The sequence below is a fragment of the Cydia strobilella genome, chromosome Z, assembly GCF_947568885.1.
Source record: "Cydia strobilella chromosome Z, ilCydStro3.1, whole genome shotgun sequence".
Lineage (NCBI taxonomy): Eukaryota > Metazoa > Arthropoda > Insecta > Lepidoptera > Tortricidae > Cydia > Cydia strobilella.
The window spans coordinates 6,463,867-6,491,695 of NC_086068.1; the positions used below are offsets into that span (position 1 = coordinate 6,463,867).

The following is a 27,829-nucleotide window of genomic DNA, read 5'->3' on the forward strand; positions in this document are numbered from 1 at the left end:
TTGCATGAATGTACAAAAGTACAATTAAAAACAAAAAAAGTAAGGTTAGCGGACTGGAAAATTTTAAAAGCTGTATTGAGAAAATAAGGTGGTTGATTATACCTTGAAACAATGATATGACAAAAGCAAGTATTTTAATACAATTAATTACATATTATTTCTGAATTAGTCTGGATCGTGAGTTGATCGTGAGTACTAAGTTTTACACATAATCGTGCGAAAAGTTTTTCGCCTGGTATCTCTAACAATAGCGTGAAATAGCTGGCAACAGTGATAACGCAAATAAAAAAAATGATTATTGTAGTGTGAAAAGTCGCCGTTTTTATTCATTTAAAATTTTTATCAAGTTGATATAATACATGATTTTACTTTAATAGTTTTTTTAAAGATCTGGTAGGGGAAAACAACTAACGTTAAATCAGTGATAGTTTATTTGTTATATATATTATGTTTGTGAAGATCCCTCCAAGCTCCATTCTGACACGTTCTTGAGACGCCATGTTTGTCACGTTTTTTGCTAGTTGTGAATTTGTTTGCCCAAAAATTTCACATTTAGTAGTTTTTCGCAAGCTATAAGCAAGTGTCTTAAAATTTATCCACAATGAGTAGCGTCTTTTCGAAGAACAAGGGAAAGCGGTCCAGATCATCGTCTGGAGAATCTAACAATGTAAGTTGTCACACCGATTCCCGCTCTCGCGACAGTCGTTATAATTTGTTCTTACCGATCGCGGTCTCACGCGTAGTTGTGTATTTATATCTTAAGAAGTGACGCTTTGCATGGCGATTGATCACAATTTGTTGACGGTTCGATTAAAACGATGAGACTTTTGAGGCTAAAAAGTGGTTGATTGTCAAGTTTTTGTGTGTGCGCGACATTCTGGTCTTGCCAAAGTCCATGCTTCGTTGGTCTTGCTGTGCTCTATAAGCCTATACTTATTGTGAACAGGCTGTTTAATGCCGTAAACGAACTATGGATCAGGTATGTAATGACTGCTTTTGGATAAGATCCTCAGAAAAATGACTATCATTCATGTGTGTCCTACAGGTTGATTTTGTTTTGCAAGAAATTAAACTTAGATTATTCATTACTTACTGCAATTTGTTAAAAACCTAGTATATTTATGTATGTAGCTTAAGTAGTGCAGATTTAGTTGACATCTGCTAGGCATTTTAGACATCTTATCCATATGACAACATCTTTTACCATTTAAGGATGGTTGTTTGAGTCATCGGCAAACATATTCTGTTTTTCTGGTACTTAGCTTTAGTGCTTATTAATCACTTAATTTAATTGCCATCATTTGAGGAAATATATATAAATATTTGATAACAGCTATCCTATTGTAGAATGAATGAATGAATGAAATGGTTGGCAATGTTTATTATTTATCTGCGAAGCCATTATAAACTTTTATAGGATATTTAATTTATTTGACCCCTAATAAGCTTGGGATTGAAGATTAATTCTGCTTAAATGAAGACAACACCGACCAACACTTTACAAGATTGTAAGAAAGTAAAAACCACTGGATTATACAATTAATTGAAAGAGCATCTTGTAAAATTTGTAGGTTCTCAATTTCACCCCCCTTTTCATTATCTTTAGCAATGTTTTCCGACATAAAAACTAAGTCCTTCCCTGGGACTCAAACTATCTCTATGCCAAATTTGAACTAAATCGGTTCAGTGGTTTAAGCGTGAAGAGGTGACAGACAGACAGACTTTCACATTTATAATATTAGTATGGATATTTAGACTACAACGGTTACACTCACTTGAATTTTTAGTCACTATTGGCGACATTGGGGAAGGACCCCCGAGGGGCCTGAAACATGTCGCTGATAGTGACAAAAAATTCAAGTGAGTGTAACCGTTGTAGTCTAAATATTTTAAAATATGTCTTATGAAAGTTTCATTTCCAAACATATTTTTGTTTTACAAAACAAATTAATTCAACTTGCTAACTGAAAGCTGTATTTTGTTTGTACAAACAGCAACACTGTCAACTACCCCATCCGCATAATATAACCTATAATCTATGGACAGTTAACAGTGAGGGCGATGGTATGGAATCTTTCATGTCATCAAAGCACTGAGATATCTTGCTTAATAGTAGGCTGATTATTCATTGTACAAATACCTGACAATGGTGTTTGCTAATTAGCAACTTTAATTTCTGTGATCTATGAACAAAATACCAATCATAACAAGCTTTTTTAGGGTTCCGTACCTAAAGGGTAAAGACGGGACCCTAATACTAAGACTCCGCTGTCCGTCTGTCTGTCACCAACCTGTATCTCATGAACCGTGATAGCTAGACAGTTGAAATTTTCACAGAAGATGTATTGCTGTTGCTGCTATAACAACAAATACTAAAAACAGAACAAAATAAATATTTAAGTGGGGCTCCCATACAACAAACGTGATTTTTTTACCGTTTTTTGCGTAATGGTACGGAATCTTTCGTGCACTAGTCCTCCTCGCACTTGGCCGGTTTTTCTTTAATATATGATCTATTTCAGTTTACAATCCTTAATTGGTTATTAGGTAATTGTATTTTGTCTTTCCCTACAAATACAGAAAACCCAAAATGAGAACAATACCTACTTGAGGCTTGTAGTGAGTTTATGAATAATACCATGTGACATTACTGTAACATAATATATAAAATATATTGTTAGAATCTCGTACAAAAATTGCTTGATTGATAATTATAGATCTACCACTAGTGTCAGGTGGTTGGTAAATAAGTGGAGTGGTGTTCTAGTTAAATGTAGCTGAATTTTTGGACTGGACTATGTAACATAATAATAAAACCGGTTCTGTACCATTACGGAAAAAACAGCAAAAAAATCACGTTTGTTGTATGGGAGCCCGTATGTATTTAAATATTTATATTATTCTGTTTTTAGTATTTGTTGTTATAGCGGCAACAGAAATAAACAACTTACGTACGTTAAAAGCGCGCGTCGAAATAGACAACTAGTTCTTCCAGAACCTAAATTAGCCATATATAAAAACGGGCCACATTACCAGTCAATAAAAATATATAATAAAATCCCAGACTATATTAAAGAAGTTGAAACTAACGTATAATATATTTCGAAACAAACTGAAATCGTGGTTAATTGATAAATCATTTTATTCATATCAGGAATTTATGACATCTGATAACGAATAAGTATTAATTTCTACTTTACTAAAAATAACTTTTTGTCTTGATGTAATGGAATGATTTAAAGAATTGACATTATTATTATGCTAAATTACACGCCAGTTATTATGTCAGTTTAGCGTTAGTATGACTCACAACAATTTGAAATTCGATTATTGTTATTTTTTATTGACATTACTGCTTATTTTAATATAGAACTTTAATTTGTATCATGTTATTATTAGTATAGGTATTGTTTAATTACTATTTACTGTGATTGCAAAGCTAATGACTTGAAATGTATTTAAATTATTTTGAAAGTATACATGGTAAATTTAGATATTAAGCAATAGGTAATATATTTTATAAGGTAATTTTAAGTATTTAGCTATTAAGGTAAACTTGCTATACCCTATTCAGGGTCCATGTTGTCACAATTTAGTTTAGGATATCATTGGTAATAACATATGGAATGCAATAAATAAATGAAATGAAATACATCATCTGTGAAAATTTCAACTGTCTAGCTATCACGGTTCATGAGATACAGCCTGGTGACAGACAGACAGACAGACGGACAGCGGAGTCTTAGTAATAGGGTCCCGTTTTTTACCCTTTGGGTACGGAACCCTAATAAAAATCAGCCTCATGCAACCAAAGGCATCGCTCATTAGAAGCTGATGATAATAACTTCTCACCAACCACCTAGTTTAACCTCTTGTCTGTGTATCTTATGGATCCTAACCGAATTTTTAGTCTTCTTTCCTTTTTTTTTCGACATAATTTTTTTCTGCTGTATACAGTGCAAACCCACGATATTTGACTACCACACACATTATGAAAGGTTAAAAGGTAGAGCTATAAATTGAAAAACCGGCCAAGTGCGAGTCGGACTCGCGTTCCAAGGGTTCCGTACATTAAACAATTTAAACAATGTATTTTTTATGTGAAACGTGAGTGAAATGTCTTTAAAAAACCCGTATCAAAAACTAAGTAATTAAGTCCGACTCAGGCTTGACTGCACATTTCTAATAGGTTTTCCTGTAATCTATAGGTAAAGATCTATTTTAGACCCAGTAGTTTCGGAGATAAAGAGGGGGGGGGATGGCCATTTTTTGCCTATTTTCTTGAATAACTTCTAAACTGTTTATCCCAAAATTGTAAAAAAAAATATATTTGAGATTCTCATAATGAGCTCTTTCATTTGATATGTGACACAATATAGTTTGAAAAACTTTATTTTTTTAATTTACTCATTAACCCCCGAAAGTGGCCCCGTGATTATAATTCATTTGTTTACGTTACATGTCCGTCTTTGGGTCACAAACTTACATATGTATACCAAATTTCAACTTAATTGGTCCAGTAGTTTCGGAGAAAATAGGCTGTGACAGACGGACAGACAGACAGACGCACGAGTGATCCTATAAGGGTTCCGTTTTTTCCTTTTGAGGTACGGAACCCTAAAAACTGGCAGACTGATATGTTCTCAAATATAAATCAATAGGTATCAGTTGAACATGTGGATAAAGACAGAAAATATATTCATGAATTCTTGCTGCATTGAATGGATTGTAATCTGAAAGTCGATAGGATTCAAATGGCAATGTGTTGCCATTTACTTCAGTTGTTGTTCTGTATAGTTCTTTATTACTAGCTTCTATACCTGCGACTGTCTGCGTGGAATCATGACGATGATTGATAAACACTACCTTATGTCCTTTTCTGGGCCTCAAACTAGGTCCATAACAAATTTCATCTAAATCAGTTCAGCAGTAAAACAGTGTTACTTTTGCATTTATAATATTAGGCGGGATATTAAAACAGTCATATGGATCGAAATTCTTTTCGTAGTCTTGTTTTTGTCCCCAAAAAATAGCTTTTGGTATGGGAAGAAATTTAGTTTTTAATTTTTTTCAAGAGTATTATAATCTACAGCTAGAAATACGTGCAATAGCACTCAACTTTTTTTATTTTTTTGATTAAATACAAAAATAGAAGCGTGACAGTGGTCAGAAACAAGACAATGAAAAGAATTTTGACCCATATGTACAGTATTAAGCAGAAGTAATTTAGCTAGCCCACAGTCTTACCAAAGAGGATATAATAAGATAGAGCGGTACTGTCTAGTAAATTTTGTAACTACTGTAAATTCACTGCCACTTTAAAACTAAAAATGAAGATTTATAAAAATACGTTAAAATGTATTTAAATATGGATAAATGTTTTTTTTATTTGCATTAATTATTTTTATATGATTTTGACCCATGTTCTTTCACTGATATGCGTTAAAATTATAAATAACAAACGAAACCGTCAACGCCCTCTATACGAGAGTAGGCCAAAGCTAGTGGCGCCATCTGATCGAGAATCAAATTTTCGTGATTTTCGAGGCACATTTTTTCCTTAGACTGTATCTATCTTTGGTCTTACGTAGTCACTACATAGTATAAAACAAAGTCGCTTTCCGCTGTCTGTATGTATGTCTGTCCTTATGTATCTTAGATCTTTAAGACTATGCAACGGATTTTGATGTGGATTTGATGATTTTTAGGGTTCCGTACCCAAAGGGTAAAAACGGGACCCTATTACTAAGACTCCGCTGTCCGTCTGTCCGTCCGTCTGTCACCAGCTGTATCTCATGAACCGTGATAGCTAGACAGTTGAAATTTTCACAGATGATGTATTTCTGTTGCCGCTATAACAACAAATACTAAAAACAGAATAATATAAATATTTAAATGGGGCTCCCATACAACAAACGTGATTTTTTTGCTGTTTTTTTCCGTAATGGTACGGAACCCTTCGTGCGCGAGTCCGACTCGCACTTGGCCGGTTTTTTATTTAATAGACGAAGGTTTATATGTATAATTTGTAAAGGTTTTGTGTAAATTAGTTGAACTACCCGTGCAAAGCCAGGGCGGGTCATTAGTTAACAATAAATTTGCATTCTGGGCCGTGAGCGGCAAGCCTTTTCTAATAAGTGAAATTAGAAAAGAAGTTCCGCTTGTAATATTAGTTGTAGTTTATTATGCAACACGGCCCTGGTCTTTGAACACCTCACCCGCTTAGCAACTTCTGCTGGCTGTGCATATTTCCAACATCTTTTATGTCACTACCATGTAAATGAAAGCTAATAGATGACCATAAATATGTATACTCACAGTAAGTACCACCGCCCATACTGTTAACTGACAGTTTGTAAACCTTATTACTCACAAGCGGTATTGAACCTTTAAGTCTAAGGAGAGACTTTGCCTCCTTGTGTGTGTTCTACCGCCTGTACAATGGGCTGTGCTCTGAAGAATTGTTTGACATGATGCCAACGGCCGCTTTCTATCACCGCACCGCTCGCCATCGGCAGGGCGTTCATCCTCACACCCTAGCACCTAAATGGTCGCGTACTGTGCGGTTTAAGAGGAATTTCCTCCCGCGTACGCTTCGGCTGTGGAATGAGCTCCCTGCCGAGGTTTTCCCGAGGGGCTACAGTATGGGGTTCTTCAAAAAAGGAGTGTACATGTTTTTAAATGGTCGGCAACGCGCATGTAATATCTCTGGTATTGCAGGCGTCCATAGGCTACGGTGACTGCTTACCATCAGGCGGGCCGTATGCTTGTTTGCCACCGTCGTGGTATAAAAAAAAATAAAAAAGGCATAAGGTCCACCGATGGACAGTAAAGAGTGTTGCTGTTTGCTGTCAAGCCGTTAGAATAGGAGTTCAGATATTTCGCACTTTGTTTAACAAATAGATTATGGGAAGCGCTTATGAGTCCCGTCCCCGGCAATCTCGTCCGAATTTCACCTTCCGATACAAACGGAGTTTCGTTCTCATTTTAAAACTACGTGTTGGATTGTAATAAAACTTTGCACATACAATGACATGAGGTATGTCTAGGTCTGTAATTAGTTTATATAGCTCTAGTATCTAGTATATAAAACAAACGAAACAGAGCAATAACAAGTTTTGTATGAAATACTTAAATTAGCTGTATTTTTTTCCATTATGTCTGAAGCTACATAAACTAATTACAGACCTAGATATACCTTATCCTATTGTAAGAACAAAGTTTCAGAGCAATATTATCTAGCTAGTGGTTTTAAAATGAGAGCGTAACTACGTTTGTATGGAGAACCGAGCTTGCCGGGGACTCTTATGCCTTGCGAATGTTTCGAAAAAGGGAATTCTGTTTAACATACCGTAAAACCATCCAACTATAGTCCAAAAGCTCTCAACATGGTCCAATATTAACTTGAATATTTCCGTTTAGGTGGGACTTAAAATGTTTTTATAAATGGAAGAAAAAGCGCAGACAAAACCAAATTAATGGGTACTTACGAGGGGCGTTCAATATAAAGTGAGAATGAGATGCACTCTTTCAATATTAGGAAATTAAATACTGGCTGGTAAAGCTAATCTATCTAGCTGATTGCTATGAAAAAAAACGAACTGTTGCTAAAAAAAAATACGGTCATTTCTTTGCAATGCTATTGAGTACGTTAGCGAAAATGGAGAAAATTGAACTGCGCTCCGTTATCAAATACTAGTTTGAAAAAAATTTCTACGCACCAATTCAATTTAGATTTGCGGGACACTTTAGGGTCTAATGCTCCTCCGTATTCGACAGTCGCACGTTGGTGCGCCGAATTTAGACGTGGAAGAACATCGACCATGGACAACCCCCGCTCCGGACGCCCTCCTACAGCAGTAACTGAAGAAATTGTGAAAAAAGTCGAAAACTTAGTTAAAGCGGATCGTCGTGTCACGGTTCGTTTTATTGCTGAAAATGTAAAGATTTTAACGAGGAGCGTGCATAATATTTTACATGAATGCTTGGGTTTGAAAAAAGTATCTGCGCGTTGGGTACCAAGAACGCTTACTGACACGCAAAAACAAACTAGAGTCTTGATGTATCAAGAAGCTTTGGACCTAATACAGCAAGACCGGGAACTTTTTTTGGCGCGATTTATAACAATGGACGAAACTTGGCTCCATCATTACGACCCTGAAACGAAACTGCAGTCTATGACATGGAAAAAACCATCATCTCAAACTCCGAAGAAATTCAAGGTGGGCCCATCTGCCGGTAAGGTCATGGGCTCTGTTTTTTGGGATGGTAAAGGGGTAGTAATGATTGAGTATCTCGAGCATGGAGCTACTATTACGGGCACTTCATATGCCAAACAAATAGCAACATTGCGCAATGAGATCCGCGAAAAACGGCGAGGTAAACTCTCGAAAGTTGTGCTGTTCCACCAGGACAATGCCCCGACACTCAAGTCCGCCGTTGCAATGGCCGCAATTCGTGATGCTAAGTTCGATATCCTTAAGCATTCTCCGTATTCACCAGATCTCGCCCCCAGTTATTGAATGAATAAATACCTGAGAGGCCAGAAATTTGAAGACGACGACGCGGTAGTCGCTGTAGTACAAGATTTTTTAAGTACTCATAGTGAGACCTTTTTTAAAAATTGAATTTTAAGATAAGAAAAAAGATATACATTTAATAAAAGTTGTTTATAACATACTCATTCTCACTTTTTATTGAACTCCCCTCGTATACTTAATTACGTCTTGAATTTATGGATCATAATTACCATAACTGTTGTTGTACTGGACTTTTATACATATTATAAGCCGTAAAAAATAAAAACTTGTATCTAATAGGACGCTTTTGTAACTAAATATTCTATATCCTTGCTTAGTATACCTGATATGCATATATTATACACAAGAGCGGGCGCCGACTGTCTATGAAAATATTGACATAGTACAATCTCGCGCCAGCTCTTATGAATCGACCTGTGCCAGGCTTGCTTAGTATGCGACATAACACTTTCTGTGATCTGTTCCAAGCGCCGCGCGTCTCCGTAAGTCCTCATTTAAAACACTCACACTAACTATGTCTTTACAGTCGTTCGTAAAGAACGTGACATCACGGGTGTCTGGTTTGCTGCCAGCAACTATAACAAAATGGTTCAGCAGCCCTCGCTCGAGTGCCAATGGTTCGGCGGGCGGTGCGGACGCGACGGACTCGTCGACGGAGGATGAGGGCCCGGAGAGCTCGGTGCAGCCCCCGAGTAAGAGGATGCGGCGAGAAGAACGCTCTTTCGGAAGCGCTGACGTGAGTTACACATAGCGATGAAAATTACGTGAAAGATACATGTATCTTTCAAAGGCCTCTGTATTTTTCAATAAAATACAGTATCTTTCTTTGCGGATCTTCGATTGAATCTTTCGCAAGTTTAAGTTTTTTACGTGTAAAATACATTTTATTTTTCGTATTATATTATATTTATTATATTATATCATAAATAATGACTCAGAATGTATTGGCTCTTATACAAACAGGTGACTTTTCATTTCGCTCAGACTATATGTCGATATCAGTTAACTAAAGAGGTTGAAATTATTAATTATTATTAATATTCTAGTCTTAATATTATTATTCTCTTTATTTATCTTTCATCTTAGGCTAGGTTTTTATAATATGGATATAAAAGTAAAATACAAAAACACTTACAAAACATTACAAAAAATATATAAACACATTATAAAAAAACCTAACCTAGGATACCGCCGGCAGCGGGGCAAGGCCCAAGCTGCCGGTGGTCAGGGCCGCAGAGAGAGGAACCGGCGGACTATCCGCGCCGTGTCTAAGATCACCGCCTTCTGCATCTGACCCTTGATCCAGCCACCTAGCGAGAGTCTCTCAAGGTCTTCGCTATGAGACCGTTCGCTGAAACGACTATCGGGACAATGATCGTCGAATCAACATCCCACATGGCTGTTATCTCGTGAGCCAAGTCTAGGTACTTACTGGACTTGTCCTTCTCGGCTTTCACGAGATTCTCATCATGCGGGATGGTGATGTCGACGAGCACGGCCCGGCGTTGCGATCGATCTATTATCACAATGTCGGGCTTATTGGCTACAATAGTCCTGTCAGTGATGATAGATCGATCCCAATAGAGCGTGGCACGACCATTCTCGAGAACCGGCACAGGTAAATACTTGTAATATCCTGGCTACGAGATTATGTCTGTGCAAGTACTCGCCGTTAGCAAGATGAGAACAACCGGAAATGATATGCCTGGGTGACTCTCCGGGACGGCGGCATGCCCGACAAATGTCGACCGTACCGTCCTTCAGGATATATTTTCGATAGTTGTTCGTCATCATAACTTCGTCCGCAATTGCACAGGCAAAACCCTCGGTTTCTCCGAAGAGGTCCCCGAATCGTAACCAGTTCACCGACGCGAGCAGGTCTACATCGGGTCCCGAGAGGGCCTTGTAGAACCGCCCGTGTAGCACCTTACTCTCCCATACCGCCCTGCGGCCCGCAGTACTTTGTACCACAGGTTTCTGCCAGTTCTCGTTTGCGAAGGAGAGCGGCGTGAAGTTCCTGTCCACTGCCACCACATCACGATGCATCCCACACTCGTTGTTAAGGAAATAATTCCTGAGATTGCACACCTCGCGGTTGTGGAGATCTTTGGCGTTAAGGAAGCTTAACATTATTATTCCTTTATTTATTTTCAGTTTTAGGCTTGGGTCTTTGCAATCCATACTAATATTATAAATGCGAAAGTCTGTCTGTCTGTCTTTCTGTCTGTGTGTTCCCTCTTCACGCTTAAACCGCTGAACCGATTTAGATGAAATTTGGCATAGAGATAGGTTGAGTCCCTGAGAAGGACATAGGATAGTTTTTATCCCGAAAATCATCCCTTAAGAAAGTATAAAGCGGGGTGGAATTGAGATAATTAACGAAGTGCCTGCTAATTTGTGTGCACAATATGCACAAATTTAGATTGCTATGAGAATTTTTCCAGGCGCTATTCTTACTCTAGCTGCGGTTACTAAGTCCACGCAGACGAAGTCACGGGAAAAAGCTAGTATGTTTATAAAACTAAAATACAAAAATATTATTATTATTTCTATGTTTTGCTTTATCACGGGACCATGTTGTAATTATTTAATCAAGTCATTATTACCTAAATAAACATGTAAAATACACAGTATAAAAAAGGTATTATACGTGTACGATTGTATTTTTCAGACAAACGTCAGCTTTGGTTTTTTCGAAAGTTACATGTATTTTATAGGAAAGATACAAACTTTCGAAAGAAACAACATCAAAACTCACTACTTTGGCTTGTTGTAAGAGAAATAGGTTTATAAATAGTTTCAATTAACACTTATCACGTCAAAATGACGCCTGTCCCCAATACAGTAAACAATGGCTGAAGAAATCGATATTCTATTTCAATACGTGTTTCAGGCAAGTTGCGTCACAAACAACGTTGAGACAATGGAATCGTCCACCCAATACACAGTTCAATCGCCGCCCGGTCGGACCACGTTCCGGCGGGAGACCAACTTCGTGTCCACACCCATCAGGCCAGACGAGACCACGGTCGATCGGACCGCGGACCAGACGGATAAGGAATCGACGCCTACCTTCACTCAAAACACGACGGCGGCCGCTATAGGTCTCAGTGCTTCCAGAAAGAGGAAATCCCTGTTCGGGGATAAGACGCACGAGTTAGGCGACGCTACTAAAAATGCTTATGGTGAGAATTGTTGAGATTAAATATGATTTCCTATTTCATTTCAAGTTCAAAGCTCTTATTTGCCTCGACCCTTTGTATGTAATATCTCCAAAGTTCTAAATGATTTTGTAAAGTCTAGTTACTAAAATTTAATTTTAAATACTACTGTTGTGTGTTTGACGAGATATATACAATTATGTTCTCTATGCTGATTTACTCGTGATTATTCGTTTAGTATGGTGTGTGTACACCTCTTATAAATGGCGCTAAAGTAACAGTCCTTTCCGCAGCGAAAACATCCAGCAACACACTCCGGGACCCACGGCAGCCAACCTTCAAGCCCACGCTTCTCGGCTCCCCATTCTACGCCGGCAAGACCACATACGGTGGCGCCGCGTCCTCCTACATAAACCAGCCGAATATATCACAGAGACAGAACACCACAGTGATAGAGGCGCCCAGCACTAGTGATAACAACATGAGTACGTCCGCGAGGCGGATCCTGGAGCTGCTGGAGTCGTACTCATCGCCCCTGATGGACGCCAAGAGGATACCTCACTACACGAGGCCGACGAGGCAAGAAGTGTTGAAGCGGCACTCCGAGACCTCCGATTCATTCATTTCGTTGTCGTCTTACAGAAAAACTAATTGTAAGTTTTTAGTCTATACATTTTATGTCCTATTAACTTTTCTTATTTAGCTTTTTTACTAAACACGCCGCATACCTTTCTTTATAAGCTTTGTCATAATATTATTGAAAAATAAACGGACAAGTGTCGGACTCGCGCACTATTACGCAAAAACTCCGCTGTCCGTCTGTCTGTCACCAGGCTGTATCTAACATCAAACATTTATTCAGCAAATAGGCCACAGGGGCACTTTTACATGTCAATTTTTACAAACAATAAAATTAATCCAAAATTACAAAAAACAATTACATAAATATAAATGTTAAATTACACAAGAAAAAAAAACTAATAAAAACTATACAAATAACAGAAGTACTAAAATTGTTTAGAGATGTAAAAGTCCCTAGGTGTCAGAGATAAAATGTATATAATAATAATAAAAAAAATCAAATTATCCAGAGATGTAAAGGGTCTCCAAGACTTGAATTGTTATATAATTAATAAAAAGACGAGATATTAACCTTTTGACCGCCAAAGACGGTAAATCACGTCGTCGACATTTTGTGCCACTCACGCCGCCGACGTCATTTGCCGTCCAAACTTAATTTATCAAAGACTCTTTAATAAATAACTATATTTCTTTGTTTGTATTTGCATTATTTTATTTTGCCCTTCTACTTTATTGTATAACTTTATTACAATTCAACTATGAATAGAAGGTTAAAAAAAACAACATTATGTTATAATACGACTTACCCAGTAAATAGCATAGCTAGCCACGCCAAAAACGGCACTTGACGTCGCCTAGTGATGTGACCGAGTCATGGAGGAATAATATTATTATATGAAAGTAACAATCTCCTAATAGAAATCATTTCGCGCAGTTCCGACAAACACGCTAGCGCCATCAATAATAGATATGGCTTAATCCCATACATTTTGTAATAGTTGTTTTTGCTAAAATAACTCTGCTATTTGTGCTGTTACGGTACTTGTTTTCGTGCTTAATTTAAACAACTTGGTTTGAAAGACGGTACTGACCTTTTGTGATAATGTAACCCCTTATGCATTTATTTTATTGTAACGATACTGCAGTTTGCTAATTAGTAGGTAATAATAATCGACAACGGGTTTGCACATCTCTGAGTAACGCGCGCTTATCAGTGTTCCGTGCGCCCATGACGGCACTTCACGTCCGATGCCTGACGTCACCACCAAGTAGTGATGTGGCATTATTGAGAGATTTGAGTGGAAGTTACAAGTACATTTTGATATTTAAATACGTTATTTAAAGGTTTTTAGTAGAGCTAAAAGCCAGAATTATCTAATATTATATTGTAAAACACCTGTGTAGTGGTTCTTCTAATCTAAGTATGTCAAAAACGAAATCAGTGAAAATATCGATATCCTGTTTTGTAATCACTATTGTTCTCTAAGGTTTTATTTTGCTTCATTGCGGTGTCACGTCGAGTTACGTCAATGCTTGGCGTTCAAAAGGTTAAATCAGACAAACAGACAAGAACCGAATGAAGTGCCTCATGAACCGTCATAGCTAGATAGTTGAAATTTTCATTTTTTTTTCATGCACCAAGTCGGACAGTCAGCATCAACAGTAGTAGATAAAAAAAACAACGCGCCAAAAGTGTCTGCCACCCTGGAATACTTTTCCAAATAGGGATATTATCTATAGTTGTGTTGAGAAGTATCTGTCACGTCACAGTATAATTGTTATGCATTCAAAGACATTTCTCTTTTTGTTAAGCTATTAGAACTCATTAGAGAACGGATAGCGGATCAGACTACGCATCAAAAATATCTACCGTTCATATTTGTGATGCGTAGTGTGATCCGCTATTATTGATGGTGACCGGACATTATTAGTTTTCATCATAACGGTTTGTTCTCTCAGCTTACAAAACGCAAGAGTTGCACGTGCCAAGCATAGCATCGATCCTGCGACTGAAGCAGCGCTCGCGTCTCGACGACACCACCAACGCCGCGCGGCAGCTCGTCGCGTCGCACAGTAGCTCCTCGCACAACTACTCTCCTTATCCGAGCTCTACCAAGAACAGGTAACGTACGGATACGGTACCGATTATATCGCGTATATTGAATTTATAATAATTATAATACATGCCGACTCTCACTATGTATCTCTCCATGTCTTTTTCATTCATAGTTTTATTTCATGAGTAACTAGCGCGGTAACCGAAGACAATATCTTTTAACGGAATTCAGTCAAATCAAGTCTGTTAGTAAGTGTCAGACGTAATCGACAAAACCATTAGCTTAGCACACTTGTTTTTTTTTAACGTTTTTCGACAAAAAGGCATGTCAAGATCGTGTAGTCTTTTCTAATGCTAAAAAAACGGGGTATAATAATTTTGCGGACTGTACCTGGATCATAGTTCATCAAATTTATATTCATACAGTGTCTTTATATTGGTCTAAAGTTTTAGATGCTCATCACTAATCAAAAAGATCTAATTAAAAGTAGTAAGTTGTAAATTAATTTTATATAAATTTAATACGGGGGTAAGTGCCAGTTGCACCAGCCGCACCTGACAGACTGATCAACGTCACCCGGCGCGCCGCGGCGGTTTACTATGAAACTTTCCACACAATAAAATTTAGCGAACTCTTTAACCATCTCACCAAACCATCGGTTACCGTTAAATCGCTGGCTAAATTCTATTGTATGAGAAGTTTCATAGTTATCTGCTGAGTGTCATTGATCAGTCCGCTAATTGTGGTTGGTGCAACTGGCCCTAAGTATGGCATACCGATAATTGTGGCATACGGGTAAGTGTGACTCGCCTTCACATTGGGGCCCGTTTACACATTGATAAGTCTTTATTGCGAGTTTATTTTGTAATTGCGTTTATTGTACCCACCGTAGACCATACATAATGATGGCCGTCGATCGCACTGATTTATTATCTATTTCATTTGTTTATAGAGACCAATTGGCGGTGGACGGTAACAGCAAGTTTACAACTAAAGTGAAGACGAAGCGGACCAGGATTCATGGAAATGGAGCTAACGCATTAGAAACCGAAACGATCACTCCCGTGGAACTGCCAAAAACAGTTTTACAAATTGATCTTAACAATTTACCAAATTTCAGCATCCCAGTAGCCTCTAAATCAAGCTCAATAGAAAAACCTACTCTAATAACGCCATTCGCCACTAGTACGTTCGCACCTAAAAAGACCAGTGTTGAAAAAAGTAAGTCTGGAACAACAACTAGCAACAGTATTTACAATTTCGCTAATCCAGTGAGAATAACTAGTGAATCTCCTAAGCCGACGTCAACGCCTCCCAAATTCACATTCGGTAGCCCAGAGCGAAGTATAGACAAGCCTCTCGTTAGTGAAAAGACTTCTGAGCCTTCAATAATTCTAGGTGCGTCAAAAGAAAGCGAAAAGAAAACTGAGGCGGTGGCGGCCGATTGGAACTGCCCAGACTGCTGGGTGAAGAATAAATCGGACGCGGCCTCTTGCGTGTGCTGCGGACACAAGCACCGAGCTGCGGCCGCCGCGACCGCCGCGACCGCTGCGACCCCCGCGACCCCCGCGACCCCCGCCAGTGCCAAGTGCTCGCTCTGCAAGCTCGCCAACACCCAACCCAACTCCGACAAATGCGTCAACTGTGCGGCAGTTCAGGTCAACAACATCGCTAAACCTCTCAAGGCGGACACTACCGCCAAGTGGTCCTGCAAGGACTGCTGGGTCAGCAACGACGACGCTTCAGACAAGTGCGCCTGCTGCGGCGCAGCCAACCCCAAGAAACAGTCCACACAAACTGTTCCCGCTGTTGAGACTTCCGGAGGAATGTGCTCTAAATGCTTCTCTACAAAAAATAGTGATGGAACCTGCAGCAAATGTGCAGAAAGCAAACCCGATAACACATTCAAGATTGTGCTAAAATCCCAGGCGAACAAGTGGGAGTGCGAACATTGCTTAGTTAGGAACGACAGCGATAAAACCAAATGCGTCTGCTGCGAGGCCGATCGGTCCGGAGCGCCCAAACAGCCAGAGAGGAAGCAATTCAACTTCGGAACTGTCAACACTACATTCAAATTTGGCATTGATCCGAAAGTGCAAGAAGCTAACTTGGCTAAGATGTCGGAGATACCGGCAGAAACAAAAGATAAAGAAGAAGAATCAGAAACTAACAATAATGTGCTAGCAAAGGCGCCGCCAACGTTCTCCTTCGGCATACCGGCCAAGAAATCGGAGGATCAGCCTGACGCTCCCAATAAGGCGGCAGAGAAAGCAGCCGAGACATCTAAAGCCACCTTCACCTTTGGCGTTCCTAAACAGAACTCATTAGCGCCAACCAGCACGCCCGCGCAGATATTCGGGATCCCAAATAAACTGACTGAAGCTTCTAAAGAATCCGAAAAGAAAGACAAACCTAAAGAAAAAGAGAAGCCGGTTTTGAATGATAAACCCGAGGAAGCGAAAAAGGCAGATGAGCCTGCTAAGCCGCCAGTTATGATGTTTGGATCGGCCCCGTTGGCAGACAAGTCTACAACGAATCAGCTGCTAAGTACAGCGTTTACTCTAAAAAAGGACGCCCCAAGCGCATCGCTCAGTTTGGCTACCACGAGCACGCCTGCGCCTATCCTGACTTTTTCGGCCCCGACGACCGGATCAGCCGGAAAAACCGGTCTCTTTGGCGCCGCCGCGACTTCCGCGCCCGCGCCCACCATATCCTTCGCGCCAACTACCACAGCCTCGGCCACCTCAGCATTATCCATGTTCCAAAAGACTGACGAAAAACCTGTAAATACAATCTTCCAAAAGAGTGAACCGTCGACGACGGCCTCGACCTCCATATTCCCAAAGAGCGACGCGCCCGCGGCGTCCGCCGCCGTGCCGGCCGCGGCAGCCGCGCCCGCTCCTGCCGCAGCGCCCATGTTCAGCTTTGGCAGCTCTCAAGCGCAATCGGGCGAAAAGCCTAGCTTTAATTTCACATTTGGTAGTAGTAATAAATCTGACGTGTTCAAACCGCCAACATTCGCGGCGAAGGACAGCAGCACCACCGTTAACAAATTTTCACTTGGAGGTTCTTCGACGGAAAATCCTTTAGCACCGAATTCTGTGGCCGGAGGCAACGGGCTGTCGGCAACTAACAGTTTGACCAGCAACTCTTTAGGCGGCAACAGTCTATCGGTTAATCCGCTAGCGGTGGGTCTGTCGCCCGGAAACAGCCTGTCCGCGGCCGCTCCTAGCATATTTGGGTCGGCAATTCAGAAGGACTCGTGGACTCCGCCGAATAACAGCGCGGCGAATCCGTTTAACGCGAACGCGACTACGAACAGCGCGCCTAAACCTTTCTCGTTCGGATCGTCGACTCCGTTCAGCGGGACCCCAACGCCGGCATTCGGCACGAACAACACTCAGACATCGACGCCGGCGTTTGGAAGCAACTTGGCAACGTCGCCGCCCGCGTTCGGGTCGGCTACTCAGCAGGCGGCGGCACCAGCCTTCGGCGCATCTCAGACCGCGGCGACGCCCGCTTTCGGCTCTATCGTGCAATCCACGCCTAATATCTTTGGAATGCCTAGTCAGAACAGCCAGCCGTCCATATTTTCGACGCCAAACCAGAATGCGACGGGGATGTTCGGGTCGCCCGCGCAGCCGGCTCAGGCGCCGGCACTGGGCATGTTCGGGCGGCCGAGCGTGGGCGCCACGCCGACGTTCGGCACGCCGAACCCCTCGATACCCAACTTCGAGGCGCCGTCGGTGCCGGCTCCAGCGCCCTCCTTCAACTTCGGCACGACTCAAACTTCCTCCTTCATGTTCGGACAACAGGTACGGCTTCTTCATAATGTTGCTATCGTAGAATATTTTCGTAAAAAATTAAACTACATCAGTATCAAGTCTTAATGGGAGAACCCCAGGAAATGCTGTGACTAGACGAGAACATGTGCATCGGTGCTCGTACCTTATAACGTCAACGTGTACTAGATCAAAGTGTAACCAAAGCGTCGTTTCCACAGCCACAGCAGCAGGCCCAGCAGCCGCAGCAGGCGGGTGTGTACAACTTCGGCGCCGCCGGCGGGCAGACGGCGCAGGTCCAGTTCAGCATGGGCAGCGCGCCCAGCGCCGGCATGCGTCGCGTGCGCCGAGGCTTGCGCCGCACCTTGCAGCGATGAACCCCCGGCACGTTGGACCCGGCTAATAGAGTGACCGGTACTGTTTGGCAAAACCTCGAGTCCTCATTAGGCTCGGCTCAGTTTTTTAGACACGTCAAATTGAGTTTTTTTTAATTTCTAGGGAGACAACAATTTTCATATCGCGTTAGTTACAAGTTGCATGCATAATTTTTTTTAGTTTTTATCATAATTTATATTGATTGAATTGAACACCTGAAAAAATAAAATACTTTTAAAAGAATATTTAAAATGTTGAAAAAATTTTAACGATTGCAATTTTTTATACTTTTTAATTATTTATTCTTTTAATTAAATTATTATTTAATGACGGTAATAAACATCCGAATATTATTTTATTTAATTATTTAAATTTTATAAAAAATATTTCGTTCATATACCGGGTGTTTCCTGTAACAGGAGCATTAAATTAAACTGGAGGGTGTACGCCTCAAACTGACCAACATTATAAAACTCCCGTGAGACTCAAACATATTGATTATTTTAAACCGAGTCAGTTACAATTTGCATGCATAATTTTTTTTTAGTTTTTTTTATCATAATTTATATTGATTGAATTGAACACCGGAAAAAATTAAAATACTTTTAAAAGAATATTTAAAATCTTGAAAAATTTTAAACGGTTGAAACGCTGATAATTTTTGGCGCGAACTCGACAGAGCACGATGATTGCAATTTTTTATACTTTTTAATTATTTATTATTTTAATTAAATGATTATTTAATGACGGTAATAAACATCCGAATATTATTTTTTAAATTTTATAAAAAATATTTCGTTCAAATACCGGGTGTTTCCTGTAACAGGAGCATTAAATTAAACTAGAGGGTGTACGCCTCAAACTGACCAACATTATAAAACTCCCGTGAGACTCAAACATATTAGATTATTTTAAACCAGGTCACTCACGTATTATTAAGTCGAATGGCTTGACATGTTTCGGTCCAATATACGAGGACCATCTTCACGGAGACACGGCACGTCTTCACTGGTCGAGGGCGCGGCGTGTACTGCGGGCCAAAGCCCTACTCGCCCGGCCGCTCACGACAGACGGCGTCGGCGGTGCCGGCGACGTCACCGTTGCGAGGATAGCTCTACCCTCCGTATTGCGTTTGTCAAATGTCGGATCGCACACAACACTCACTGAGTCACTTGCTAAATGCCGGTCCACACTGACCACCGACGCAGTACCCAAAACCGTTTTCCAACTAGGCGGCACCGACCAGCCACTGTCACGATTGACCGCGCCCTCGACCAGTGAAGACGTGTCGTGTCTCCGTGAAGGCGGTCCTCGTAAATTGGACCGAAACATGTCGAGCTATTCGACTTAATAATACGTGAGTGACCCGGTTTAAAATAATCTAATATGACCTACATTAGTTCAGCAACTTTTTAAAATAATGAAATTTTTAGATTTTACCATTTTCATACTAATTGAAAAAATGAAAATGAAAAAATGAAAAATATATTTATTTTGCACACAAAAATGGGAATTTGCAGATTTAGTATACATGAGGTCCAGGTTGCGCGCATACAGCGGTACATTTAAAACAGTATGAACAGGGGTCCCCAAACTAGGCATAGCCTGTATCTTGGGCGACCAGTTAGTGAATTAAAAACTAGATTGAAAAAAAAGAAAGTATGTCTAAAGATGAAGATAGGTGCTAGTGCTAATAACCTTAGCTACTTGGGATTTACGTTGGTCAGTCTGTCAGTCAAGTCTCTTACGGCTAAGTGTCTATACCTATAGGTTAAATGTCAAATAAATAAATATGTAAATTAAATATTATTTTCAATGTACGCTGCCATCTGTGTGTTTTACGTTGCTTGTCACCCTTTAAACATAACAAACATGGAGACTATATAAAGGAGCCAAATCTCTATGTATGAAAAGTGTCCATCAAAAAACAGTAATCAGGCGGCGCCACCTTACACCGAAATACTACCAAAAACAAACGTAATATGGTCGGGTTATTTGTTGCCTTATATGGCTCATGTTATACTCATGTCCCAGAGCCTAACTAGCGCCACCGGAGAGATTAGGAACTATTATTTACAGCTGAAAGCTGGTCACTTTTGCAATAGTTCTGCCATAAGAGATTGTCGTCCTTTCTATACCGTCCATAATAACAAATTTTGCAATACTTTAAAAGTGTAATGAAAATCAAAACACAAGTTATTTTTAAAACTAGCTGAACAAATGTTGGTCAATTTGAGGAGTACAGCCTCCAATTTAATTTAATGCCCCTGTTACAGGAAACACCCGGTATAAAAACTTCATGCACGAGGCTAATTATAAGAAAATCTTGTTTTTTTGAAAACTATTCCCGTTTGGATTTGTACTAAGTTCCCGATTTGACCAAACTGAATGAGCCAGTGGCGAACGGGCACTGACGTCATTCACTTTGCCGCTATCTAGTTTAATTTAATGTTAGGTATTTTATTAAGACGAAGGTTTTCTTTAGTAACAATTCGACCTTTGAGCGGTTTGCCCGTATTGTTCTAGATATGCCGCTATTGATCTTCGTTTGCGTTAGCCACTTTGTTCATTATTTTTAATGAAATATTATCATCGAGCATATAAACTTGTGTATTAATTGCCCTGTACGTGTCCAGTGATACCTGTATTACTGTAACAAAATGCTTAAGCGATTACTTTCAACGTGTGAAGTTTGTCAAATCATCTTAAGATAAATTAGATTATTAAAAGGCCTAGTTTATATTACCCAGTCTATCATGATTCTCTAAAAGTTTTCACGGACACGGACAACAGAAGTCAACGTTTCTTAAATCAATCTGTAGAATTAAACCCTCATTTTGAAACTTTAAAATTTATCTTAGTGCTACAGACAATTTTTTATAAATTTTTATATTTTGTCGTAAAGTTAGATAATTATACATGCATATTGCATGTTCCTAAATTATTAACTTATAATAACGAGTGGCGATAAATTAAAACACGACCGAAGGGAGTGTTTTAAACAGACACGAGTTGCGAATTACCTATGCGCACGTGTATCGTACAACGTTATATACTACATATGGCCCATTAAATTTCGACATTTGACATAGGTGTGTAGAATCATGCACTTGCACTTATCTGATAAACGCCGCGTTGTTGCCGCCCGATAGCAGTTAGTTATTTGACCAAATTTAGATTTTTCCTAAATACTACACGTTTGTCACTGACAAGAGTGACAAGGCGTTGGCGTCAAATATATTGTACAGGGTAGCCGAAAAATACATTGACAAAGAATTTATAAGAATATTTTTCTTACTTTACGTGTAAGTAAGAAAGTTATTCTTATACATTATTTACAAAATGTCAATAAAAATTAAAACTACATACAAAATCATTTAAAGCAAAACGTATTGTCTTCAAAATATTCTTCTTTAGCTTTTAGAACAACAATGACCCGCTTTCAGGGCATGAGAAACGAAATATATGTTGTCAGTGTATTTTTGGGCGATCTTGTATAAAGAAGAGACGCTTTCCAGATAGATTTTCGTACTTTGACCCGCCTGTTGCTATCTCTATTGCACGCGCATAATTTATTGCTGTCAAATTCGCACAGTGACATTGACAACCGGCATCATGGGCGGGACACATAGACATAGTATAGTAGTTATAGACATGAAACCGAGCGACCAGGGGTAAGAGAGACATATTCATGTATTGACAGGTTAATGTATGGCAGCATAATCCTTTTTCTCTTTCACTCTTCTAAATTTCGGTATTTCGCCATCGCCTCCTACCTATGCTGCCATAACCCGACCATGAAAAAAAAACCCGGGCGGTGATAAGGACAAAGCATGGCACTATTTTCTCTTTCCTCTTATAGGAATCGCAATAAGACTATATTTGTCTATCAAAGAGTGTCAGGCCTTTGGCGAGACAGCATAAAGCAAGACAGTATCGTGTATAAAGTTTGCAATAGGGATGTTGTCAATTTTTTAGAACTGTATTCATTTTATAGATAGATACGTAATTATTGCAAAAAAAAATGTTTATGAATTTTTATTTATAATTTTTTAATAAAAAATCGACTAATTAGTTCAGTGTTTAGTGTTTGTGTTTTAAATTAGTTTAGTGTGATCTTGATGACGTAACAATGTGATAAACAAACCGCTGTCAGTGCCACCTCTGGCGCTGACCTGGGCCGTGTTGCATAATGAACTAGAACTAATATTACAAGCGGAACTCATTTTCTGATAAGTGTAATTAGAAAAGGAGTTCCGCTTGTAATATTAGTTGTAGTTTATTATGCAACACGGCCTTGGTGGTCCTCACTGGTGGTTTGACAACTTGTCTGTGCGTGTTTATCACAACGTGACGTCACGCACTCCGATTTGCTTTTGAAGTCACGTGATGCTGGGCATTATTTTAAATACTTTTAAATTATTTTTAATTAATTTATTACGCATAATAATATTTACACTTAACAAAATATGATTTTCACCTCAGCAGCTCGAACAAGCCTACTTTCGTCACTCCCTGGAGTGAGGAAAGTGCGACTTTCCTCACTCCAGGGAGTGAAACAATGTAGCTTTTTAATTTAGTGAAGGCCATGAACTTCATACTTTTATTACATTTTTTTATGGTATGGTACGGTACGGTACGGTACGTTACGGTACGGTCCGGTCCGGTCTGGTCCGGTTCGGTCCCGTCCCGTCCCGTATCGTATCGTATCGTACATATTATAATACTTTTTTTTCTGTTTATTCTGTGTAATTCGAAATACATTTTAACCTTTAATATGTTCTCACTACTGAGGTGAAAATTTATGTGTGCAACACGAGAGCAAAGTTATTTTACATCTCGTGTTTTTGACTCCCTCGCTACGCTCAAGATTCTACCTTAGAATCACTCGCTTCGCTCGTGATTCAATTATAGAATGTTTCGCTTTCTCGGGACTCAAAATAAACACTCGCAAGAAAAACGAACTTTCCTCTCTTGTTGCACAAATAACTATTTCAGCATTCTAATATTCCCTGCTATGGTAAAAACAATATTAATTTTTATATATTCGCGATTCATGTCAACAATTCAACATCCCTATTGCTGACCTGCGTACAAATATCAGCCACTGGTTTTATTTTCTACACTAGTGAGTTGTCTGATTCTATTTTTTGCGTGATTATGCTGTTGTTAATTATTGATTGTTATTTGTTTTTCGCTCTAAACCTTAAAAAATAAACCAACACGTAACACACAAAATCTTCTTCTGCCGTGCCTTATCCCTTTATTTGGGGTCGGCCCTCCTCGTTTTACGGCGCCAAGACAGTCGGTCTTGGGTTGTCTGCTCGTCTAGTTGAGCTCGTTCTAGATCGTTAGCAACGGTTGTCCACCACGTGGCGCACGGTCGTCCTCTACCTCTTCTTTTATCCGGGATAGCTAGGGCCTTCTTTACAGCGTTGTTCTCGTCCCGTCGCATTACATGGCCGTACCATCGCATACGACTTTCCATCATCTTATCCACGATGGGAGCAACTTTAAAAGAGCCTCGGATATATTCATTCCGCACTCTGTCCAATCTTGTTACTCCGGCTGCCCACCGTAGCATTTTCATTTCAGTCGTGTGCATCTTTTGTTCGTGCTGCTGTTTGACGGCCCAGCACTCGGTACCGTACATCATGGCTGGTCTTACTGCCGTTTTGTAGACTTTGGCATCACATAACACACCCGTAAGGGTTCTCCATTTTAGCCAGGCTGCATTTGTCCTATGCTACGCTACGTCCGCATCGATGTTGGCATCAGCGCTTAGCATCGATCCCAGATATTTAAATTGATGTACCTTCCGTAATGGCTGTCCGTCAATTGATATGGCTATTTTTGTTTCTGCTAATGCGGAGGCCATTATTCTCTAGCGCTTGTGCCCAGTCCTGCAAGGTGTTCTGCAGGTTCTTTCCGCACTTATCGGCTATAGCTATATCGTCAGCGTATAGTAAGCACCATGGGACAGCTGATTGGATGTGCTTGGTGAGGTAGTCCATAGACAGGTTGAATAGGAGTGGGCTTAGAGCCGAGCCTTGATGCACTCCAACTTTGACTTCTAATGGCTTACTAACTCCAGCCACACTTCTCACTTGTGTACTGATGCGGTCATACATATCTTGCACCAGACAGATGTAGTGTTCTGGTATTTCTTGTGCCCACATAGCTTGCCATACTAATCTACGCGGAGCTAATTGCTTTCTTGGGGTTAGATATGAGGATATCAAGTATCATTTGTAGTACATTGTACAAAAAAAAAACAGCCATATCATATCTGGAGGAGCCCAAACTTGACATGTTTTGAAAATTATTTTTGTTTTAATTTAAGAAATATGGCTGAATATTTTTTTATTTTTGTGTGTAATATATATAGTATAATGTGGTATAGATAGGTTTAAAAAAAAAAAAATTTTAATACACAAAGACATATGTTTCACCACTCCCCTCCTTATGGATTGTTTTTTAGGAACTGCGGGTCATAAATTTAGTTTTGACCTCTAGTATGTATAGTATAATGTGGTATAGATAGGTTTTAAACAAAAAAATTTTTTTTTAATACACAGACATATGTTTCAGCACTCCCCTCCTTATGGATTGTTTTTTAGGAACTGCGGGTCATAAATTTAGTTTTGACCTCTAGTATGCGTGTGCGAAACTGCTAACCTGTACATCGATTTGCGGTTTTTCTTTGAAATTGGGCTTGTACGGCTGCCACTATACGGCCTTCATAAATTAACATCTTACGAGTTTTCCAGTGCAGTGCAATTTATCTTAATAAAATACTACCCGTACTTTTAATTCCGTTTATATGAAACTTAAATAACTCATTGTGCTAATGGACCTACACTTATTTAGCAAAATAAGAAAGGAATATTTTTCTAGAAACTCACGATGTGATTCCGCTAATTATCATATTTCAATGTGTGATTAGTTTTGTGTTAAGACTGCATTATCTTCAAACGATTCGTCTTCAGTTGTGATATGAAATGAAACGTATATGCTGGCACTTGACATGGCTCTATTTGGCAAATGGCTCCATGTGAAGTGCTAGTAATACATATTAGCCCAACTTTATTGACGCCCAGCGATTATGAAGCTTAGTGTAATATTTGTAGTGATTAAGTATTTTTATTAAATGCGTTAATTTATTATTTTACGTCAATAACTGAAATTTAGATATAGGATAAAATGCCAGTGCCACTTTTAAATGTGATTATTCCTATTAGAAAAATGTAATTCTTCAACACAAGACGAATCGTCTGAACTGTCTGAAGTTGCCGGTTCGTAGAACATTTGTCTCACTCATTTATTATACTCCTTGAAATTAAATTCCGTTCCGATATTGTGCAATTTACAGTTGCTCATATATATAAATAGCCTTAAAGTGCAAACGCGAAGTAGAAATATGTAACACTACTATTGCGCCTAAATTGTTCTACTTATTATGTACTACAGAGGGGGTAGCTTTATAGTATGACATGACTTTTTTTGTTGAAAATTAAATTAGTTTCATGAAGGTATAATGTTACCCGCGATGTCATGCGGAATATGAGCTTGCGTAAATTACCTATTGTAAAACTAAATAGTTCTAAGTTTCTCTGTAAATTTTGTTAGTGGAAATGTTCGTGTATAAAATTATAATTAGCCTCATGCATGAAGTTTATATTTGAACGAAATATGTTTTATTCGGATGTTTGTTACCGTTATATCATGTTACAATACATTTCCGTTTTTAAATTACCATTTAATTACTTAAAATTATAAATAAAAAGTACAAAAATTTGGCCGCGAAAAGCTAGTGAGCGAAACGCTCCAAACGCCACGTGACGTCACGCGTTCGACAGATTAGTGTCATTAGTAGCAAACGTCAGTTGGGCCGCCCAACGTGTGACGTCATCACGCTCTGTCGAATTCGCGCCAAAAATTATGAGCGTTTCAACCGCTCAAAAATTTCAACATTTTAAATAATTTTTAATAAAATAATGTTAAGGTTTATAAAAGTATTTTTATCATTCCAACGATATAAATTATGAATCCAAAAATAAAAATAAATTCATGCATGGAGTTAATTTTACTCAAATGACTTTTATAAAACTGCCGAACTAAATGGCATCAAATTTGAAGATGTCACGTATGACGGTGATTGTATTAGTATTTTAATTTTATACCTTGATTTAACAGCAAACTATTGTTTTATATTTTCATGATAGCGTCTCTTATTGTTACTTTAAATTGACAAAGGGGCGCCCGCTTAGGTTGTATTTTATTCAGACAAGAGACGTGCTTCTTCATCGAAAGCTGGGACTCCGCCCTAAACAATCATTGTATTAAAAAACGGTTTACTAACTACCCAGTTTCGATGAAAACAGTAAAGCTCAAACTCTTTTTAGCTATCATTCCGAATTCACGATTATATGTATGGAAGCTGGTCTTTCAGAATAATGTTGAAGAATCAAAAGTGAGGTAGCAGGCGATGTAACTAAGTACTTATATTTGAAAATTGTTATTTGTAAATGTAAATGTCTCGAAGATAATATAAGGATAGAGTGGCATATGGGATCTGTTAGGTAGCCAAATGGCCGATTAGTATCCGCCTGTGGGAAGCCAGAAGGTGGCCTTCGCACGGCTCGTATGAGAGTGGATGGCCGGCGACCGGGACGGACGGGCGCAGAAGCGTGTAAGAGTAAGGAAAAACAAATATCTCCGTTATTGTAGTTTTGCTCTAAGGACACCCCTTGTCCAACTAAGGAAGGCTACCATTGTAATAGGCATCCTATTTTGTATCTTTAAGTTTTAGAAGTATATTCAGCATGGAACAACGTCAGGCAAAACATTGTAACAGGCTCGTGTAAGATTAGTTGGGATCGATATTTTGTATATTAAAAAAGTAATTAGTAAGAAAAATTAAACTTTATAATGAGATGTTTGTTTATATTTGTGCTCCATTGACTGTTACGATATTTTGCTTGTTTAGTAATTATTTCTGTATATAGTTAGTTGAGTTGAATCATTTCGCGATTTGTAGTCGCATTTGGACCTAGTAATTATCGTTTTTTTAAATAAGTAACAAATTAAATCAAAAGGCCTCCAAATGCGCACTACTTTGAGTCACTAAGTAATGTAATGTAAAAACATGTTATTGTATTTAACTGAACTATCAGTGAATATTACAATAAAGAATAATGGGAACTTGGGGAGCAAAACTAAACTTGTATACTTCCGCGGGTTGATATTAATGTTGACAAATTAAATGATAATTACGATCGTTGATTTATAAATGCTTTAGATTTGTTCCTCAATTAAACTGCCATCAAAAT

At 39.1% G+C, this 27,829-nt stretch overlaps 1 protein-coding gene across 1 annotated transcript; it reads left to right on the plus strand.

Annotated features, from left to right (window-relative positions):
• Positions 1-269: 269 nt before the first annotated feature.
• LOC134754102 (nuclear pore complex protein Nup153-like) lies at positions 270-27,829 on the plus strand. The gene is made up of 7 exons (XM_063690178.1): positions 270-667; positions 9,067-9,276; positions 11,434-11,725; positions 11,995-12,354; positions 14,243-14,405; positions 15,293-18,155; positions 18,344-27,829. The coding sequence occupies exons 1-7, from the start codon at positions 602-604 to the stop codon at positions 18,497-18,499; spliced, it is 4,110 nt and encodes a 1,369-aa protein (XP_063546248.1). The 5' UTR covers positions 270-601; the 3' UTR covers positions 18,500-27,829.

What these genes read in the sequence shown, in the direction of transcription:
- LOC134754102 (XM_063690178.1), top strand. Translation starts at nt 602, where the DNA reads ATGAGTAGCGTCTTTTCGAAGAACAAGGGAAAGCGGTCCAGATCATCG. An exon ending in CGTCTGGAGAATCTAACAAT is followed by an intron (nt 668 to 9,066) that starts GTAAGTTGTCAC and finishes ATGTCTTTACAG; the next exon opens with TCGTTCGTAAAGAACGTGAC. An exon ending in GTCTTACAGAAAAACTAATT is followed by an intron (nt 12,355 to 14,242) that starts GTAAGTTTTTAG and finishes TTGTTCTCTCAG; the next exon opens with CTTACAAAACGCAAGAGTTG.